The sequence below is a fragment of the Bos indicus genome, chromosome 22 (assembly GCF_029378745.1).
Source record: "Bos indicus isolate NIAB-ARS_2022 breed Sahiwal x Tharparkar chromosome 22, NIAB-ARS_B.indTharparkar_mat_pri_1.0, whole genome shotgun sequence".
NCBI lineage: Eukaryota > Metazoa > Chordata > Mammalia > Artiodactyla > Bovidae > Bos > Bos indicus.
Window position 1 is genome coordinate 21465334 of NC_091781.1, and position 17677 is coordinate 21483010.

Genomic DNA, 17677 nt, shown 5'->3' on the forward strand with positions numbered 1-17677 from the left:
GAGGTTAGGATGATCTTTTACTGTTTTAATACAATATATTGTTTCTCCTCTTTCTTTCTGGAGAAATAAATATGGATAAACAGTTTATGTGATTTCAAATTAGATTTAAAAATAAACCCACAGCGTATCACTTCACACATCAGTCAGAATGGCCATCACCAAAAAATCTACAAATAGTAAGTACTGTAGAGGATGTGGAGAAAAGGGAACCCTCCTACACTGTTGGTGGCAATGTAAACTGACATAGCCCTTATGGAGAACAGCATGGATATTTCTTAAGAAGAACAGACATACATCTACCATATGACCCAGCAACCCCTACTGGGCATATGCCCCGAGAAAGCCATAATTCAAAAAGACACATGTACCCCACTGTTCATAGCAGCACTACTTACAATAGCCAGGACATGGAAGCATCCTAGATGTTCACCAACAGATGAATGGATACAGATGTTGTGGTATATATACAAAATGGACTTAGCCATACAAAAGAACGAATCTGAGTCAGTTCTAGTGAGGTGGATGAACCTAGAGCCTATTATACAAAGTGAAGTAAGTCAGAGAAAAACAAATACAGGGTACTAATGCATATGTAGGGAATCTAGAAAAACAGTATTATTGATGAACCTACTTGCAGGGAAGGGATGGAGTTGCAGATGTAGAGAAGGGCATTGTGGACACAGTGGTGGAAGGAGTCAGTGGGATGAATGGAGAAAGCAGCATCAACCTATATAGACTATCAGGTGTAAGATGGATAGGTGCTGAGTTGCTGGGAGGCACACAGAGCCAGTCTGGTTCTCTGTGACGACCTGAAGGGATGACAATGCGGAGGGAAGGAACGTGCCAGAGGGAGAGGATATATGTCTAATTATGGCTGATTTACGTTGCTTGTGGCAGAAACCAACACAACACTGCAAAAGTTAAAACACAAAAAACAAGCCAAAAATAAAAACCTGTGGTAGAAGCTACACTCTCATCGTGTCTGAAAACGGGGAACTAGGATCCCATCAATTGCACCAGTTCTACCAGGAATCCCATTTTAGACGCAAGTCATAGCCATCCTGCTGTTTCTACAAGTCTCCTTGAAATTAAAGACATGAGCAGTACCTCCTCGGACTCCTTTAAAAGGGTAGAAAAACGCCACAAGCAGGTTCATCAGGACGGCCAGGTTGAATGAAATGCTACTCCAGAAAGACATGTTGCGGGCGCACCAGTACAGGACAGGCTGGGCTGTGAAAACAAAGACGGAACCATGAGGTTCGAGACTGTGAGCCAGAACGCTGGGAATGCCTCAGTCCCCTCCTCCCGCTCTGCCCCTACAAGCCCACTTTTGTTCCCAGTTTTCACCAAACATTAAAAATGGTCACTTGTTTTCAAGCTGACTCATAAGCTCAGAACGACATCAGATGGGTTTGTTTCTGTTGGGAGTCCTTACTGGAACAGAAGATGAATTGGGAGACAAGGAAGAGAAGAAAGGGGAAAAGCTGGAGCATCTAAAAACCCTGCATGCCCCCATCAGCACCATCAGTTATGGAATCTGGGGGGTTATCCAGGGTTCATGTGCCAAGTCCTCAGTTCTCCCTGGGGCCCTGGGACTGGAGGAGATGCCCAAGGAGACTGGAGAATTCAATGAGCCTTTGAGAAGTGGGGGGGATACACAGCATTCAGAGTCAGCCCAGCTGGGCTCCAGGCTAGAAATGTTACTACTTCCACACTCCTTCCCTGCTTGAAATTCTTTACCGACTCACTGATGCCTGAAAGCAAGACAATAGCCCCTTTCCCATCACCAGTCATCTGCCACTTTCCTGAAGAGGAACCAGAAATAGGACCTCTGCCTGGATGGTCAGCGGCCAAGCTCCATTTCTAAAGGCTACAGTAGAGAAAGGATGGGGCCCCAAAGCCCTCCCAAAGGGCAGGAGACCCTTGAGGCAGTTATTGCTCAGTTGCTCAGTCACGTCCAACTCCTTGCGGCCCCATGGATGGTGGCATGCCAGGCCTCCATGTCCCTCACTATTTCCCAAAGTTTGCCCAAACTCATTGAGTTGGTGATGCCATCCAACCATCTCATCCTCTGTTGTCCCCTTCTCCTCTTGCCCTCAATCTTTCCCAGTATCAGGCTCTTTTCCAGTGAGTCGGCTCTTCGCATCAGGTGGCCAAAGTATTGGAGCTTCAGCATCAGTCCTTCCAATGAATATTCAGGGTTGATTTCCTTTAGGATTGACTGGGTTTGATCTCCTTGCTGTCCAAGGGACTCTAGAGTCTTCTCCAGCACCACAGTTTGAGAGCATCAGGTCTCAGGCAGTGCTGCCTCTTATCCCACTGTTACTGACAGCTGACACCACACTTGGCTGCGTCTCAGCTGCGGACAAGCTGTGGCCACACTGTGTGTACGGGTGCTTCCTTTTCTGAATGCTTTGGTGGCGCCTTACCCTTAGGATGATGCTTAAGAATAGATATGGGGGGAATAATTTCCATCTCCACGCCAGAGGCAAAGTTTCCAGAAGATAGGCTCATTCAACATAATTCTCCTCTAAAGGGAAGTGTGGAGTAGGTGAAGATGGATGTCTAGCGTGTTATTTCTCTTTCCCAATGAAGTCACCGTTTCACTCTAGAACAGCAGCCAATGACAAATCCGATGACTCTATAATGATGCCTATAGCAGTAACCAAGCCTTCATAAGCTTCTAGCCAAAATAAAGTTATGGCACAATTACACAGAGCCCTGGATAATTTAATAACTGCTCATTTACATGCTCGCATGGTAAGAGGCCATGTTTCCAAACCGTTGAGTTTTGGAGCTATAAGCAGCATCTGGTTTAACATCTCTCATTTGATAAATGAGGGAACCTGAGGCCCAGCCGAGGATGGAAGCTGTGGCAATCTCATCCCCTCAGCTCAGAGACCCCTGGGCTCAGTGACAAGGACAGAGTTAAGGGGCTCATGTCACCATTTAGTAGAGGAGCCGACCAGTAATCAGTCAACCTGATTTCCCAGAGTTTGTTTTATTTTATAAGCTATTAATAATTGCCGAAGCAAATTTAAGATGAGAAACCACTTACTCTGGAGATAATAACTGTTGGTGTTTTTTTCTGGGATTGAAGCCCATTCCTGATCTGAACATGAAAACTCTGAACAGCACAGAAGAAACAATGGCAAGGATGGCCAAGGGCTGACCGATGGGAACACGGGGATTTACAACATCCTCCCCCATCAGTGTAAGGGTAACAGACTAATGAGAAGTGAAAAGACAAAAAGGCAGGAGATGGCAGAGACGAGTGAGGGTTAAGCCAGGATCCTCTTCAGGGGGAGCTCTCAACCTGAACCCAGTGTAAGAATAGCCACTGTGTGATGCCTCAACATGACTGTAATAAATGCTCCTCAACTCTGGCATTTAGTTTTCACAAATCTGACTTTTACAAGGCTAACACTGTCCTTAAATTGTGGTGTCACTCTGAATATGAACAAATATTCAACCCTTCAAGTCAACTGGGTGTCTACACAGGTGCAAGAAGACAGGTGCCATGACCCTAGAAGGGCAGGCGGTTTAAGTCAGTGCACCCAGGGCATCTGCTAACCCTCGTATCCTAGTTTGCTTTCTTTTTAAGGAACTGGGGCTTGCTGAGGACACAGACTCCATGTGCATACAGAGCAATGGAATTTCCCACTCTATTCCAATGAATGTAACAACCATGAGGGTGAAAGACAGGGAAGCCTGGTGTGCTGCAGTCCATGGGGTGGCAAAGAGTCAGACAGGACTGAGTGCCTGAACAAGACACCACATAACACCAAGTAGCAAAGTGCCGGCCTTTGCAGCTCTGCCTCAATTTCCTTCCACTACCTTCTAGTTTTCTTAGCCCAGAGTTTTCTCATCCCTGGAGCCAAGAGAAGATATCAGAGAGGCACAGTGGATGGAGGATGTGAACGCACACAAGAGTGAGAGACAGAGAGAGAGTGTGTGTGTGTGTGTGTGTGTGTGTGTCTATTGAGTAAAGCAGGGAAGAGGGTTTCAAGAGAGTATAGGAACTAAGGATCTTAATACTTGCAGAAGAAAAGATGAAGCAACACATCACACCTCCCTGTGTATCTGAGCCCCAGCTACAGATTCTCCAAGGCATAGATGATTCCCGGTGACACTTTCAGGAAAAGGTAAAGCAGCTTCATAAACAAGCCAGAGAATTCTTTTCTGCAGATGCGTCAGAAGAGAAATAAGCTACTTAGAGGGGAAAATGTATTTCATTTTAATTGCACTTCTAATGAGTACATTTCTCCTCTTCCTAAATATGCAAATCATGTTTAATTCAGTTATTACTTTCAATTTTTCTCTTACCAGCAGAGCTATGAAGCCAATTAAAATCTCTCAGTTGACAACCGTAGCTGTGTTTAAGCTTCACTGAAACAAAAACTGCTTTTGAAACAAAGACAGACCAAATAAGAGAAGGTATTAGCTACAAAGCAGTAGAAATCTCGGAATGATGAGCTGGCCATTCCTTGACCCATCAATCCGTCGGGCAGTCTTAATTCCGACTTTATAGGGGAGAGCCTAGAAGAGGTTCAGTCACTTGGCCAGGTCACAAAGCCAGTGGGTGATGGAAGGAAAACGAATTCAGAGATCCCCACGTCTTGCAGCTGAGGTCTTCCTACTCTGCCAGGCTGAAGACAACATCTCAGAAAGAGGGATGACGAGGTCTCTCACCTCATCATAAAAGGTGAAAATCTTTCTTTCAATTCTTAAGCCCCCTGGAGAGCCTATTTTCTATACCTGTTGGATAACACAATTCAGAGAGAATGAATATATCTGACCAGTCTTAGTATCAGTACTTAGTAGACCTATATATTGGGCTTCCCTGGTGGCTTCCCTGCCTGCACTTAGTAGACCTATATATTAGAAAGGATAAAATCATTTTTTAAAATCCATGTGTTTATGGTTGTGCTGAGTCTTCGTTGCCGCACGTGGGCTTTCTCTACTTGTGGCAAGTGGGGGCTACTCTTTGTGGTGGCTTCTTGTTGCAGATCACAGGCTCCAGGCACTCAGGTTTCAGCACTTGCAGCACGTGGGCTCAGAAGTTGTGGCCTGCAGGCTCTAGAGCGCGGACTCGGTACCTGTGGCACGTGGGTGCAGCTGCTCCCCACATGTGGAGTCTTCCCAGACTAGGGATCACACCCATCCCCTGCATTGGCAAATAGATTCCTATCCAACACACCACCAGGGAAGTCCAAAACCACCGTTTTAATAACTATCATGGAGGTCTGGATGAACCACACCATGAATTCAGGATCATCTCCTAAAGTTGGAATCATGAACTATTTCAGGGAAGAGCAAAATCAACAAATAAGAGGAAGTTCCCTTCTATTGAACGCCACAGCTGAGAAGACAAGCATACACAAAGGTCTCTGTCAACCTTTTTGGGTATCTCTCTTATCTGACTGCATGAGTGCGGTGCTGCGAGGATGTTCAACATGACTGATGATACTTGAGCTACAGGAGCTTGGATGGAGCCCACGGTGGCTACAAGGACACACTGATAGTGGGGCCACCTGTCCACGAAGCCTTCTGAGGTCCACACCATGGGGGACACGCATGCTGTTCTGCTAAAGATGAGCTAGACACCTCGAGTGGGGCTGGGTGACAAATGGGTTGGTTCAGCAAAACATGACCATGCTTTGAAGTGCTGGTCGATGAGGCGTCCCTTAGAGATGAGAGAGAATGGAGTAGGGGTGGGGTGAGACCAGCGCCTGGCAGGCAGCCTGCTTGCACAACGCCTTCTGCCACTAACCGATTCCAGGGAGTGGAGCGGAGCAGAGCAGGGGCGGCAGGAAAGGAGGCAGGACTGCGCCGGCTCAGGCCGGTGAAGGAGGAAGAGGACCAGAGCACCCAGAACCTGACCTCCAGCCCAGTTTCCCCTCCCGCAGCCCCGCCCCTCAGCAGGAGCTGGAGTGATCACAGGGCAGCTGGAATCCAGGGTTTCAAATACAAACCCTGGCTCCTGACTAATGACAGGAATGAAGCAGCATCCTTTCTAAGCTGGTCACAACAGCTGGTGCCCAGCGTACTGTCGGCATTGAAGGATCACACTAAAACCGTAATGAAAACTGGCTGCAGAGAAGCCCGCCAGGGCAGCCCTGTAAAGGGTTTTAGACGAGGAAATGTCGCCAGCCTAGCTGGGCCCCACAATGGGACTTGCTGGTGAGCAATGACGCATCTTCTGTGGCCGGTGATTCCACTGCCTGTAAAATGACTCGGGTCTAACAATCCAAACTGCCCTATAAAAGGGGGAAGACCAGTGTCTTCCGAGCACGTGGGCTGGTCAACGAGCTCTCAGGTAGGCTCAAATGTGCCATCCTGTGAGCAGCAGGCCTGTCTGTTCTCCATCCCTTTAATTCTATCAAAATAGGAGCATTTTAAGTCCTTCTGGGAGCTCTCCAATTGAATCAGGTCAAAGGCAGCCGGAAGGAAGACTTTTCAGCACCTCCCAGAGGCTGGAGCCCACTTACCAGCTCCCAAGGTGCCTGGGTCGTCCTGGTGCTCAGAGGGGGACAGAATCCTGAACCCCACCAGCTCTGCTCCTACGGGGAGGTCCACGCACTCACTGTCAAACCCCAGCACGCAAGACCTGCAGAACCACACAATTCCACAGCACCTGGAGGTGCTGACCCACCTCTGAGCTTCTTCTGCCAATTCATCTCATTGAAGAGGTCCTCGGACCGCAGGAAGAAGTCGTTGATCTTGCTGCCCTGCTCGTCCCTCTCTGTGGTGTAGTATATCCGTAGTTTTGACTCTTTGGTTAGGAATTCACATATACTGGGCACGGGGAAGACAATCTGCTCCATGGTTCGGTCTAACCTGACAATCTAGGGTGAAAAAACGGAGGAGGTTAAAATGGTCAAAAATCCTTTACTAAGGACTTGGCACAGGCCACAGGCTCAGTATTCGGCCTAGATTTTTTCTTTTCTTCTTTTTTATCCATACCACATGGCATGTGGGATCTGAGTTCCCTGACCAGGGATTGAAACCACACCCCCTGCATTGGAAGGCTGGACTCTTAACCACTGGACCACCAGGGAAGTCCCATCTCAGAATTAAAGATCAAGCATAACAGAGACCTGACCCGGACTCTTCTGGGATTTTGTAACTCCTGGACTGGGCTGTATCTCTTAGATTTATGCATAAAACCGTTTTGGTAAGTCAAAATATTTTTCTAACCTCAGACCCATGAATTGTACTGTGATGAATTTATCTGGAACAATTCAAAGTGTGTTTTGTGTACAGATTCATATGAGGCTCGGGGCTGCAGATGTCCAACAGAACTTTCTGGAATGATGAAAACAGGAATGATGATGCCGCAACTGTGTGTCTGCCCCTTTGAAAGCAGAGTCCCTTCTCACATACGGGCACTGAGGACTAGCACATGTGGCTGGCACAACTGAGAACTGGAGCTTAGTATTTAATTTCATTTAATTTTAATGTAAACAGCCAAACACAGCTAGTGGTGATCCCACTGTACCATGTAGTGCTAGATCATGGTACAAATCTCACCTAAGAGCCTTTCTCAGATTGCAAAGGTGGGTTCTTTTACCTAGATAGGAACTCAAAAAGGAGATCCTCGGTTTTCACAGATGCAGTGACCTCTGACCTCTGACCTGTCAGAGCATCTAACATGTGTGATGCATAAAACAATAGGCTCTTTTAATACTGGTATCATACTCATTGTTCTTTTAACTAGCTTTGCTGGTTCCTGGGGTGGACACTTCACAGATATTCCCCATGCTCTTCCTAGACAGGTTCAGTTCCCAGAGAGCTGTCTGGGGGAGACTGTTCAAATTTTTCAACACTGTGTTGAGTCATAGTCCCGGGGAGGCAGAAATTTCAAAGGGGGTTCAGGCCGCAATACTAAAGGGGTAGGGCCTCCCTGTGTCCTTCCTCTCCAGGGGCTGGACAAGTCAGGTGAGGCCCAGAGCCACACCCTCTCTGAGAAGTTCTGGTTCCCAGCCTCCCAGTGCTTTTTTTCCCAGCGCAGCAGGAGAGATGACTCAGGTCAAGCTGCAGTGGGAAACTCTGAAACGAGGCAGGTTCCCACAGCCTGGCCTCCCTGAATCCTCGGAGATGTCGTCTGGAGACCAGTGGTTTCCAAATCAAACTGGAGATCATGTTACCGAGTCTGGTGCATAAGCCAACCTCGTTAACTGGGAATGGGGGGCGGGTGTTGGTAACGCGGGTGCATACACAGTCTGCAGTCCCCCACGGCCCTCCTGCTTTACATCATCGGGGGGCTCTGGATCAGCCCCCATTACACGGAAGGAACACGATCTGAGAAGAGACAATGGAGGAACAGGTGGTCTCCTGGCACGAACAGATACTTAGATTTCAGGGCGACCTGCATGGTGTGACCAGAGTGATGGGATGAGGGTCTGTGGAAGCCTGAGTGACAGCAACTCTCTATGTCCTGCGAGACTGGAAGGTATGAGCAGCTGCCCAGGAACAGGATTTCAAGAGCTCAGGCCGCCCTGCCTGGCCATTTCTCTCCATTATTCAAGATCGATTCATGCTTCTCTTTTAGTCAATGTACAGTTGGGAATCAAAATCTATCCCAGCCCTTCTCCACCTCTAGTGGGTGACCTTGTTAACACCTCTGCACCTGATCAAATGTCAGTTTGATGGTGAACCAAGGAGCTCAACCAGACCATTTCCAAGGTTCCTTCCCCTCTGATGTTCCACACCGCAAATATCTGAAGTTTGTCTTCTAAGGGCTCCAGAGAACAAACTTCTGGTCGTGAACAATCAATTGAGATTACGTGCTCATGCACACTGTCATGGCCAACCGATGGGTGAAATGACGCATTATATGAGGACAGCCGCGAGACCCCAGACAGCGGGTGAGATTATCCTCTAACATGCCTCTATCCTGCAAGTCTCATATGGCCCAAAGGAGTCTGCTAGTCTTTCAAAATCCTTGCTCTGACACAGATACTGTATTTGTGCATCTCCTCATTAGCTGGTCAGGACACACCATGCCTTACTGCCTGAAGCCTGCGGGCGCAGGTCTGGGCCCTCTCAGCCCCCAGGAGACAATGCAAGGAACATTAAAAACACCCATGGGCTCTGGGGTCAGCCAGACATGGATGAAAATGTCAGCCCTGACACTGAGAACTGGACCTCTCGCTGAGTGATGCAACCTCTGAGTCCTTTCTCGGTATTGTCCCAGCTGCAAAATAGAGATGATTTATTTCTTGTGAGTGTGTGTGTGTGTGTTTTCAAGTACAGATCTGGTTGTATTACTCCTCGGTGGAGTTCAGAGGGTAAAGTCCAGACTCCTCCCGCCAATGCCGGACGCTGTCCTGCAGGACCTGGGCTTGTCTCTTTCCTCTCTGACCCAATGTTTTCTCACTCCTGCTCCCTAAGCCCCACCTCTTCACCTTCACCTCCCACCTCGGGGCCTACCAAACTCTAGCCTCCTGGCTGTGCCCCTTCGTTCCCATCCTTCGCAAGGTCTGCGCTGAGGTAACACTCTTCATGACAGGCCGCCCTGACCACCACACTCCACAGCAGGCCCTTCTGTGGCACCGTCTCATGATACCGTCTGGTCGTCCTCATGCCCTTGTCTGAGTTCACAGCGCATCTCCTTGTGTGGCCTCGCTCGGGGTCTGTCCCCCCACTACCTTGGCTGTCACTGGCTTTGCGCATTGAGTGCGGGCCCTGGTGCACCGTAGGGTCTCACCACCTGTTCACCGCTCAGACCAGTGACCGCACGCCAGCCCCAGCCCAGGGCACCCACTGCGGAGGCCCTCGACGCGAGCCTGGGTCCCAAGTGTACCCAGCCTTTACCTCTATCTGGGCCGTGTGCTTGGCATAAAACTCCAGAGCTTCGTCTCCATCCACCTGGCCGCCGGGTTTCAGCATGGTCTGAAGCTCTTTGTTATGTCGAGCCAACTAGAACACAAGTGCAGACAGGGCAGTCAGTTCTGTTTGCAACAGCAACACACAGCTGCCTCCTAGCTCTGGGTAGAAAAGACGCATGGGAACAAGCGGCAAGCTGGAGGGTGAAGGGGGGCCCCCCTGCACCCCACTGAGGCCTGCTCTGCATGGCAGCTATTTTGGGAGCCTGGCAGAGTGGCATGAGGAGCGCATGTCCACTCAAGGGCCCACTTTGCCCTGGTTTCCTTGGCCAGGCAGGAGGAAGGTGGGGTTTTCTATCCAACCTCACAGAGCCTCCTTAAGGAATGCCCTGAAACCTCACAGGGGCTACATTATCATTTTTTTTAAAGCTTAAATAATTTCATTTGATAATGAATGTACTTGCTCATTAAGATTGAGTAAGCTGATTTGGGCATATACTTTTTTTTTTTTTTTAAACTTTAAACTTTTTATTTTGTATTGGGGTATAGCCAGTTAACAATACTGTGACAGTTTCAGGTAAATGGTGAAGGGACTCAGCCATATATATATACATGTATCCAATCTCCCCTAAATCCCCCACCCATCCAGGCTGCCACATAACACAGAGCAGACTTCCAAGTGCTATACAGTAGGTACTTGTTGGTTATCCATTTTAAATATAGCAGTGTGCACGTGACCTTCCCAAACTCCCAGGGGCTAAATTAAATGCCAGGAATGGAGGAGACAAGGAGCACAGACTTCTCAACCTGCAGCCCAATCCCATCACTGTTTTCTATCAAACGCCTCCACCTAAGAGAGGTGGAGGGGACCAGAAGCAGCCGAGTTCCCAGCTGCCCACACACCTCAGCCTGCTCCAAGCACGTCAACCTCCAGAAAGAGGAAGTGTCTTCAGAAGCCCAGCCACTTGGGAAGCGAGTTACGAAACAGGGCATTCTGGTGCCAGGGTAGGAAGTATTACTCCATCCCCCGAAAGGCAAACAAAGACAAGGCAGAGTGACAAGTTCCCAAAGATTTCCAAGTGCGATAGGCCAGGCAGCTGAGGTTTCTTTCTTGAGACGGTTAAGACAGACTCATCAATATTTATGAAAAGACTAGGACTCCTTTCAAGTGTCTGGAGACACAGTCATAAACTATCCAAGTGTCATGGCTCAGTGGGAACGCTTTTAAGAAATGTGGGGGTTTCCAAGGACATGACCCTGCGGGAGTGGAACACTGGAAGCAGCCTGGACCTCACACTCGGGGTCAGGTGGCTGGCGGTACCCGTGAGCCATGTTACCACGCGCCCAAACAACCTCAGGCTGAATCCTTACAGGAAAAGCAAGTTTAAGGGCGCGTGCATGGAATGCTGGCGTTGACTGTCGGGCAGAGGGGCCTAGGGAGGGGTCGCACCTGATGAGCTAGGATGTAGATGTTGTGTCCCACGTTTCTGGGGGAGGCAGCTCCATCCTCACCATTCTCACCATCCTCGAACTCCACTTCACCTTGCATGTAGGCTTTCTTGATCACTTCCACCTGCAAGAAGGGCCATGGCACAGAGCCCCTGTCTCAGGAAGACCCACACAGGACGGGCAATGACAGCACACACATGGAGTCTCCCCTTCAGGGACAGACACTGCCCACCAGGCTCAGTACACTTTTCCTCCAGGTGTGGACACAGCCTCAGAATCCTTCTTAATACAATCACAGGCAGCCACTGCCAATCAGCCTCCACTGACAGGAGAGGGAAACCCATCCATTCTCCCTAAACCAACAGACATCCTGTGGCTGATCTATGACTGTCTATCTTTTTTTTTTCCCTAACTTTTAATTTTGTATTGGGGCATAGCCAATAAATGGGCTTCTCTGATAGCTCAGTTGGTAAAGAATTCTCCTGCAGTAGTGCAGGAGACCCCAGTTCGATTCCTGGGTCGGGAAGATCCTCTGGAGAAGGGAAAGGCTACCCACTCCAGTATTCTGGCCTGGAAAATTCCATGGACTGTATAGTCCATGGGGTCACAAAGAGTCGGACACGACAGAGCGACTTTCACTTTTTTTTATAGTCAATAAACAATGTTGTGATAGTTTCAGCTGGACAGAGAAGGGATTCAGCCATATACATACATGTATCCATTCTCCCCCAAACTCCCTTCCCTTCCAGGCTGCCCATAACATTGAACAGAGTTCCCTGTTATGACTGACCTTCTGCTTTAAAACGGGACGGTGGCTAAAAAAAAATGCACCCGAACGATAACATGATACAAATGAAGCGTAGAAACCAGTCTTGTCCTATCTCTTCATCTCCTCCTGTCATCTCTCCCCATCCCGTACCTTTGCCACTTCAGGAAAAACAGAAAAGAAAACCATTCGCCTTTAGGAACAGCTGATGAAACTATTTTATGGCTTCAGATATTTTCCTGTCCCTCGCAGCCTACACCACATGAAGAAAAGATCTTTAACAGATGACATCTACCAGCACTTTCTATGCGCCGAGCACTATTCTTTCAGAAACGTGAAGGCTCATCCACGCTTTATGAGGTGTCAAAGATTCCCCTTGATTATGGATGAGGAAGCAGACTCAGAGAGGCAAAGGGGCGTGACAAAATTCACACGAGCGAGCTGAGCTTTGACCTTGATCTTCTCACGCCCAGAGCATGTTTCCCAGGGCATCTGAGTGCCGGCCTTCCTGCTCCCATCTGCTGGCCTCAGCTTCCTGAGAGGGGATAGGGTTGGTTCTGCCTCTTTCTCAGTTCCTCCCAGGAACCCAGCACAACACCCTGGACAAAACAGGGCCCAGTCAACGTTCATCAGATGAACCTATCAAGAATCAATCATTTAGAGAAAAAGAACACAACGCCTTCAACTCTTAATTCGCACTAAAAATTGATCACTTTCTCTAACGACTCAAAAGGCATTTCCGCCTCCTGCATCGCCACGAGGACAATACTGTGAATTACTTCTCACTGTCTGAGATCAAGCACGCAGAGGGCCACACATTTCTGTGCTGACACCAGGTCAGGCCCTGGAAATAACTGTGGAGACAACGCCCTCACTCTCTGAGCTTGTCTTCCTGTCGGTTCTTTAAAAACAAACTGAACAGACAATGTGTCGCACAGGACATGGGAGCCTGAACGCACAACATGTACATGTGCACACATATATGTGCACACGTGCTCCCGACATTAGGGTATCTCTGCTGCACTCCTTCTCAGAACCACGTTTGTTCTAGGAAGCCTTTGACTCTGCCCTGCGATTCGGGAATGAAGCTGTTCAGCCACAAGGGGGCGGCCTGGAAGCCGGTGGTACCCAGGGGGCTGCCATGTCCCCCACCCAGGATGGGGTGTGTTCTTGACTGATGGGAACTGGAGTGGGGTCCCTGCTCAGTCATCCATCCCCACTCAGGAGTGACAGATCCCAGTCTCCCCAACCCCCAGCCCCAGTTACATAAGCCCTTACGTAAACCGGGAGAGGACTTCCGTCTCAGGCTGAGAACTCACTCCTGGCCTCAGAGATCAAAGTGCTGGGCTCGCTGTGAACTTTATTTAAAGGGACACATAAAGGGACTTCAGCCGGCCCCAAGCACACACTGGGTCACCGGGCGGCAGGACAGTTTTAGTGCCCTCATTTAGGTCTGTCAGTTACAGTTTATTTGCGTGGGAAAAATTCTGTCCTTAGTTCGGTTCAGCATCTCTGCCAGTTGCTGTCTCGCAGTCTACAGCCCTGACTCCCGGCCTGGAAGTCACAGCCAGCTGTTAACATCACCCCCCAAAATAAGCAAGTGTGTTTTCTTTTTTAAAAGACCCAAAACATCAGCACCGCCCCCCTGCCCCCGCCCCCCCATCGGAAAAAAAACCCCACTATTCTGTTGCCCAGGTTCTCGATACCAAGGAGAGATGTAAATTCTTGATCCCTGGACAAAGCCACAGCAAAGAGCAGCCGTGAATGAGCGCATTCCAGAAGAGTTTACCGCGTGCGGGTACCACGCACAGAGCTCTGCAGGAATCATCTGCTTAGTCTCCCTAGCAACCCTCTGGACTAGCTGATACCATCCTCTTCCTTTCAGGGAAGTAGAGCTCAGAGAATCACCAAGGTGACCCAGAGAAGGGCAGAGCTGTGGATGTGAACTCCAGGCTCCTACACCCCTGCTGGTGCCGCCTTCCCCGAGGGAAACAGCCTGGGGAGGCTTTCCCTGGGGGCTGTGCTGAAGGCAGAGGCCACCTATTCCATACAGGGGTCACTCCCCTGCCCTGGTCAGTGGCCTGAATCAAATGTTCTCTTTGCACTTCTGATTGCTGGCATCATAAAGAAAGCTCAAGGAAGTAGATACTCTGCTCCGGCTCCCACGAAGCTCTGATGCTGCTCAGCGCCAGGGCCAGGGGCTCAGTCGTCCAACTCACCAGTTCCTTGGGCCTCATGTTATAGAGGATCCGCTCAGCATTCTCACTGTCATGCCTGCTCTCCATGATGGCCAGGAGCAACTTGGACGCATTGTTCTGAATGGAGACACAAAGGGACATGAGGAGGAACTGCCAGGGGGCCGGCCTGAACCACGGGTGATCAGGGGCTGCATCCACATGTTCCGCTCCATGGGAGGGTGTGGGTCCAGCGCTGGGTTGGCCCAAAAGTTCGTTAGGGGTTTTCCCTAAGAGTGTACAAACCAGAACAAACTTTTTGGCCAACCCGATACATCCAAAACCACCTGTACCGACTGAGAAGGTGCCACTTACGACCCCAAAAACATGTCCACAGGAACAGATGATGGGCAAAGAGGCACCTACCTGTTTGGGTACAGTTTACCCTTACCACTTGGTCCATCTCCTAGTGGACATGGGACAGTTAAACAAGGGAGCTTGGTGGATCCCCTGGGACCCTGATGATGACAGCGGTCAGGAAGCCCCTGAGACATAGATCCAGATGCCTTCAGGGGCAGGGGTTGGTTATCAACACTGTGATTCAGCCTTGCAGGTCAGAGAAGGCTGACAATTAAGGTAATTCCTCCCTGACCTAAGTGAGTAGGAAACGGCAACCCACTCCAATATTCTTGCCTGGAGAATTCCACGGACAGAGGTGCCTGGCGGGCTATGGTCCATGGGATCACAAAGAATCGAACATGTCTGAGTGACTAATACTTATACTTCCCTGACCTAAAATAGCACTATCAGCTCTTATAGCCCCTAATATTATCACAGTACAGCCAATGCCAGTTAACAAAAGGGACCCAAGGGATCACCGTACGCATGTTAAACCATCATTTCCCACTATGTTCAAAGTTTTTACATAACCACTCCCTGCACATCTCAGCTTTTAGGTTCCAGGACTATGATAATCCACATGCTTCTTTGTGTATTGGATTTGAAGGCTGTTGTTTTGGTGAGAGGGAGCAGTATCTTTTTTTTTTCTCTCCCCAAGCACAGATCACAGCAGTTCCATCGGGTTGTTATGCCATCAAAAGATGGCTTTTCACAGGGAAGAAATGTCTCTAATAACCTTCAGGTTACTGGACTAGCTGAAAATGCCACTGAAATGCTGATGAGGAGCACCTGAAGGTCTCAGTTTATTTCAGGTTCTCCTCTTATATATCCTGATAAATGGTAGCCAGGGATATGAGCCTGAATGAGGTGATCCTTCGACAATAGGATTTGTCAAAGGAGTTAAAAATAGCCCAAAGAAACAAATCCACTTAAATGATAGACCCAAACTATCCATTAGCGTGGACTCTCGGTTAGAAACACTAAAATAAAATAAAAATAACTGGGTGATTCCTGTGGGCTTCTGTGTTACCACCTTCCCTAACGACCTTTCCTCTGGCACCACTGATGCCATAAATACAGACTGGCTTTTCAGCTAAACCCTGTAGGTCCAGGCTCTCCCATGACAATGACAAAGCACCCGGTGCTCCATGCTGGGGTGAGATGGAGGGCAGATCTCAACCTGCCCCAACACGGGAACGGTTAAAAAGGAAATGTGCTCAGGGAGGCTGATGTTTCAAAACGCACTTTAGACACCAGACTGGGTTGCAAGCCCAATTCTCAAAAGTAAAACTTTGGACTCAGAGAAACTTCGGAACCCCTAAGACAGGAGTGAGGGTTTTTTGTTCTTTTGTTTTTACTTTATTTTTAACTAATTTTCTTGTACATTCAAGAAATCAACATCAGGAGTAGCCCGTCAGCTTCTCAAATATTCAACAAGCTGGCTTGTAAACCCAGCGGCTTAAGCATCTTGAAGCGATTGCTTTCACCCCATAGAACTCTTTTGGTACCAGAGGGAGTGAGCATGTCAAAGGTGCTTCTACATCAGCCATCTGTTTGTATAGGATGCAAAGAAACTCATCAGACGCCAGGAGGCACAAAACTGACCGGTTTAACTTTTCCTTATGTTAACCCAGCATTGATGAACCTCCCTTCTGCTAAATCAATCACAAAACAGAAAAAGGTGTTCCCTGATACGATCAACATACAACATTTTTTTTTGGTCCTCCATAGTTTTAGTGGTACTATCCCTCAACTGGCCCTTTTCCGCAATGGGGGAAGGGGAAATGAGAGACCACAGAGGGAATGGAGTTTCCACTGTTTCTCTGTCTTCACCTTTCAGAATCAGCTTGTTAGTTCTCAGAGTCTGTCTGAATTTGCTTCTTAGCTTTGGGTGATGAGTTCCCATTCCATGTGACCTGTGAGTCGAAAAACTGATATCCTCTCCCAAGACCTTATTTGGAAGGGAAAAACCGAAGTTCTGCCTTTTACTCAGAACTTGCAACGTGGATCATTCATTGAGTTTAAAACAACTGTCTCCAGGATTTAGTTTCACAGCAGTGACCACGTCACGTGCATGGGCAACACACAACAGTTTCCAAACGCTACTGCTTTTCTGCTTTCAATTCCTACTTGCCTTCAGTTCTAACACAAGGTCCATCCTCTTCTTTCCCAGAGGGTTGATGTCATTGAGGATCAGGGCTGTGATGATGTCAATGCCATTGGATTCATGGGTGGCTATGCAGTTCTGAGAAAAGAGGCACACGCAGACATTGACACAAGGCTGGTCATGTATCAGACGTCAAAGGCCAACAGGCTGAACTGCTATTTCAACACAAGGTTTGCCACTCCCCGTCATGTCTCTAGGGGAGGGCAGCAAATTTTCCGTGAGAAAGTGGTAAAAATAAAAGACAGATGAAAATCTCTAGTTTCAGAATTAACAGTAAACAGTAGGAAAGTCCCCATGCACTGTAACTGATAAATTGGCCGCATCTAATCCAAACAGCGCAGTGGGCTTTTGTTCTTAAGGGAAAATATGGTGTGTGACTGATTCTGGGCTCTGAGCACCGGTTTCCCCTTGAAAGGTGTGTTCCATTCTCTCTACATCACTCGGTTTTCGTATCGCACACTTTTGCTTCAGGCTCGAGCTTGGAAAGCAAGTTTTAATTCACGTAATATCAGAATTAATCACCTTCCCCCAGGTAAGATCCCCGTTTGCAGCAGAATTCATACCAGTATGCTCCTTTGCACAGACCTCAGTTTGGCAGAAAAGCCAACTTGAGGTTATAAGGAAATTCACTTAGATGTCAGATAAAACCTCTCCCCCACAAGCCTCTTATAATTTTTTTGTTTGTTTGTTTCTTTTCACTTTAACTCCAACTATACCATCTGTCTCATCAGGAAACCTGGAGAGGAAAGTGGATCTAACAAAATGCTGGCCTCACAGTCATGGACAACTATGATCAGAATCTCAATATACAGTGAGTGCTCCCTCTCGTAAGCCAGGCTTCTCTTCTGAGCCAAGGTTCTGGCCTTGGATCCCAAGTAACACGGCATGTCAT

At 48.4% G+C, this 17677-nt stretch overlaps 1 protein-coding gene across 7 annotated transcripts in view; it reads right to left on the reverse strand.

Annotated features, from left to right (window-relative positions):
• Positions 1 to 17677, reverse strand: part of ITPR1 (inositol 1,4,5-trisphosphate receptor type 1) — a 352734-nt gene that overhangs the window by 53289 nt on the left and 281768 nt on the right. For all 7 annotated transcript variants that reach the window (XM_070777089.1, XM_070777087.1, XM_070777086.1 and 4 more), the window contains 6 exons: positions 16753 to 16863; positions 14265 to 14360; positions 11281 to 11403; positions 9820 to 9924; positions 6656 to 6848; positions 1108 to 1230 (listed from right to left, as the gene is read on the reverse strand). In XM_070777089.1, the coding sequence (XP_070633190.1) occupies positions 1108 to 1230; positions 6656 to 6848; positions 9820 to 9924; positions 11281 to 11403; positions 14265 to 14360; positions 16753 to 16863 (751 nt within the window). The remainder of the gene's footprint in view (positions 1 to 1107; positions 1231 to 6655; positions 6849 to 9819; positions 9925 to 11280; positions 11404 to 14264; positions 14361 to 16752; positions 16864 to 17677) is intronic.